This window comes from Cervus elaphus, chromosome 7, assembly GCF_910594005.1.
Source record: "Cervus elaphus chromosome 7, mCerEla1.1, whole genome shotgun sequence".
NCBI classification, from domain to species: domain Eukaryota; kingdom Metazoa; phylum Chordata; class Mammalia; order Artiodactyla; family Cervidae; genus Cervus; species Cervus elaphus.
Genome location: NC_057821.1, coordinates 31,040,750 through 31,044,942, shown reverse-complemented (window position 1 = coordinate 31,044,942; position 4,193 = coordinate 31,040,750). Strand labels below are relative to the sequence as shown.

The 4,193-nt window shown below is 40.0% G+C and overlaps 1 protein-coding gene across 1 annotated transcript; it reads right to left on the bottom strand.

Moving 5' to 3' along the window:
• Positions 1–309: 309 nt before the first annotated feature.
• LOC122697422 (putative olfactory receptor 2B8) lies at positions 310–1,284 on the bottom strand. The gene has a single exon (XM_043908245.1). The coding sequence runs from the start codon at positions 1,246–1,248 to the stop codon at positions 310–312; it is 939 nt and encodes a 312-aa protein (XP_043764180.1). The 5' UTR covers positions 1,249–1,284.
• Positions 1,285–4,193: the final 2,909 nt, after the last annotated feature.

Sequence of the window (4,193 nt, the reverse complement as noted above, 5' to 3'; positions counted from 1 at the left end):
CGGGACCTCCCATAATGGCTCCCGGCAGATGTGGAACAATGTACCCAAATGGGAGTGCAAATAAAAATCCTTGGAGCTGTTAAACAGTCACTACAAAGCAGATGCTGTCAGATCACTGAATCAGCATCTCTGGAAGTTGAAATGAATATATGAACTTAGAATTTCAACACTCACTTTTCAATGGGAATGAAGGAAACAAATTCCCTTCAGAGTTGCCAAAGGAAATTTTAGATGACTCATGGGGCATACATATATATCTGGATAGTTCTGCCATTCAAAGTCCTTCCATTAAACTGTCCTCCTCAGCCATTATCTGGAGTCAGAGTCCTTCCAAAGCACCTTCTTCATCGCTCCCTTCACATCCTTGTTCCTCAGCGTATAAATGAGGGGGTTGGTCATGGGGATAATGACAGTGTAGAAGAGAGCCATGAACTTGTCCTGATCCTGGGAGTCGTTGCTGCTGGGCTGAAAATACACAGAGATGGCTGTGCCAAAGAATAGGGAGACCACCGTGAGGTGGGATCCACATGTGCCAAACGCTTTTCTCTGCCCTGCAGTGGACTTGATTCTTAAGACTGCCCTCACAATCCGACCATAGGAGAACATGATTAATGCAACAGGTGTGAGAAGAGTGATGACACTGCCAAAAAAGGTCATATACGTATTCATGGAAGTGTCAACACAGGCAAGTTTGAGAAAAGGAGGGATCTCACAAAGGAAGTGGTCTAATTTATTTCTCCCACAAAGTGGTAAAAGGAAGATGAGAACTGTCTGCAACAAGGAGTTGGCAAAACCAATGATCCATGAAGCAGAAGCCAGCAGGACACACAGACGGGGATGCATGATTACCGTGTAGTGAAGGGGCCTGCAAACAGCGGCATAGCGGTCAAATGCCATAACTCCTAGGAGAATACATTCTGTACATCCCAATCCCAGAGAGATTAACATTTGAACTACACAACCACCATAGGAGATGGATTTGTCTGCTCCACTGAGATTAACCAGGAACTGGGGAACGATGCTGGTGGTGTAGCACATGTCCAAAAAGCTCAGGTTAGAGAGAAAAAAGTACATAGGGGTGTGAAGACATGGGTCCAAGTAGGACAATACAATGATGGTTGTGTTTCCCAGCAAAGTGAAGATGTAGAAGATCAAAAGAATGACCAAGAGGACCAGCTCAAGTTGAGGCCTGTCAGAGAAACCTAGTAGGATAAACCCAGTGAAAGAACTTCCATTTTTCCGTTCCATCTTTTGCTAGCACAGGGCTCCTGTCAAACCAAGCATTTAACAATTTATAAAAGGTATTTTCCAAAACAGAGCAGGTTGAAGAGGAAAATCTATCATGTTCAAAGGCATGGCCACAGGATTTTATGTACAATTATTTGAATAAATCATGTACCCATTGAAATTGATATATCTTAACTCAATTAGTTCTATACTATTCACAAAAAGTTATATATTGATATTTAATACAATAAAATAATAAGTAAAATACTAAGATCAAATAATGAACCTTGGTTTGCATCAATCATAGATATAATATGTGTTTCAGATTGAGATTAATACGATTGAAGTACAATCATTATATATATATATTTTAGAGAAATTCGAAGTAAGGAAAAATCAAGGCAGAATGATTTAGAAAGAGTAAGAAAGTGTAGACAGAGGGAGAATGTTTATTTTAAATATGTATTTCATAATTCTACACAACTATGTGTACATATCTCACATGTAACAGAATAATACAAAAAAATCTCTAAAATGCATTCAGATATAGAATTTTATAAGTTAGAACATACCTATACAAAGGATTATATTACATTTGAAGTATCACTGAGTGCTTCATGCAAACATTTTGGCCGAATTGTTGTCTCCCTACTTCTAATACATTATATTTGTGAATGCTATACCCCAATCTTTTGGTATAGTAGTAAAAAATAAACTGTTGAGAGTTTGAAACTATCACCTTCAATTATAGTGCTTAACGCTTGCCCTTGAGAAAACTAAAATTACTATAACAATTTAACAAAACTCCAAAACTTTATTCACCATGCATAGTCAGTTCATGGGCTTCCCTGATGACTCATGAGTAAAGAACCTGCCTGCCAATGCAGGAGATACAGGAAATGTGGGCTCAGTCCCCGCATCAGGAAGATACACTGGAGAAGAAAATGGCAACCCACTCTAGTACAGAGAAACTACTGGGCTACAGTCCATGCAGTCGTAAAGACTCAGACATGACTTAGTGACCAAACAACAAAAATACTCAGTTCACAGCAGAAGTTCAAAACCCAGTGATCATCACTTACCTCTTCTTTCTGTTGATTCCATTTTCAGGTATTACCAGCAACTATAATGCCTGGAATTACTAAAGGAGATAGGATTATTCACTACCAACATTTTAATCAAGATAAATATTTTTTAAAGATATCCAATTGTATAATCTGTTCACAGAGTGTAATGTTTTACAACACTCCCTATGATAAACAATTAGATCGGTTCAGCTCAGTCACTCACTCGTGTCTGACTCTTTGCGACCCCATGAATCGCAGCACGCCAGGCCTCCCAGTCCATCACCAACACCCGGAGTTTACTCAAACTCATGTGCATCAAGTCAGTGATGCCATCCAGCCATCTCATCCTCTGTCGTCCCCTTCTCCTCCTGACCCCAATCCCTCCCAGCATCAGGGTCTTTTCCAATGAGTCAACTCATCACATGAGGTGGCCAAAGTATTGGAGTTTCAGCTTCAGCATCAGTCCTTCCAATGAACACCCAGGACTGATCTCCTTTAGGATGGACTGGTTGGATCTCCTTGCAGTCCAAAGGACTCTCAAGAGTCTTCTCCAACACCACAGTTCAAAAGCATCAATTCTTTGGTGCTCAGCTTTCTTTATAGTCCAACTCTCACATCCATACATGACTACTGGAAAAACCATAGCCTTGACTAGACAGACCTTTGTTAGCAAAGTAATGTCTCTGCTTTTTACTATGCTATCTAGGTTGGTCATAACTTTCCTTCCAAGGAGTAAACGTCTTTTAATTTCATGGCTGCAATCACCATCTGCAGTGATTTTGGAGTCCCCCAAAATAAAGTCTGATACTGTTTCCACTGTTTGTCCATCTATTTGCCATGAAGTGATGGGACCAGATGCCATGATCTTAGTTTTCTGAATGTTGAGCTTTAAGCCAACTTTTTCACTCTCCTCTTTCACTTTCATCAAGAGGCTTTTTAGTTCCTCTTCACTCTCTGCCATAACGGTGGTGTCATCTGCATATCTGAGGTTATTGATATTTCTCCCAGCAATCTTGATTCCAGCTTGTGCTTCTTCCAGCGTTTCTCATGATGTAGTCTGCATATAAGTTAAATAAGCAGGGTGACAATATACAGCCTTGACGTACTCCTTTTCCTATTTGGAACCAGTCTGTTGTTCCAGTCCAGCTCTAACTGTTGCTTCCTGACCTGCATATAGGTTTCTCAAGAGGCAAGTCAGGTGGTCTGGTATGCCCATCTCTTGAAGAATTTTCCACAGTTTATTGTGATCCACACAGTCAAAGGCTTTGGCAGTCAATAAAGCAGAGGTAGATGTTTATCTGGAACTCTCTTGCTTTTTCGATGATCCAGTGGATTTTGGCCATTTGATCTCTGGTTCCTCTGCCTTTTCTAAAACCAGCTTGAACATCTGGAAGTTCACAGTTCACGTATTGCTGAAGCCTGGCTTGGAGAATTTTGAGCATTACTTTACTTGTGTGTGAGATGAGTGCAATTGTGTGGGAGTTATACAAACACAGATGCACTGTCAATGCAATGACAGGTCAAAGATAGGTTATAAACCTAAAAGTATTAATAATACGAGGGAAGATATAAAGAAACGTACACTTTGGTATTATAAAAATCTAATAACATCCATTTACTTTAGGTTAATTTTACATATGCACCTTTCTGGGAGCTATTTTGAAACATTACTTACATCAAAACCAAACACAACACCAGCTCTAAGGTTAACTGATTACCATATTTATCTAACTATTTATTATTGCATAAACATGATCATTGGTATTCCCTGATGGCTCAGACGGTAAAGAGTCTACCTGCAATGTGGGAGACCTGAGTTTGATCCTTGGGTTGGTAAGATCCCCTGGAGAAGGAAATGGCAACCCATTCCAGTACTCTTGCCTGGAAAATCCCATGGAC

Coding starts and splice junctions, on each gene's coding strand:
- LOC122697422 (XM_043908245.1), bottom strand. CDS start 1,248: ATGGAACGGAAAAATGGAAGTTCTTTCACTGGGTTTATCCTACTAGGT.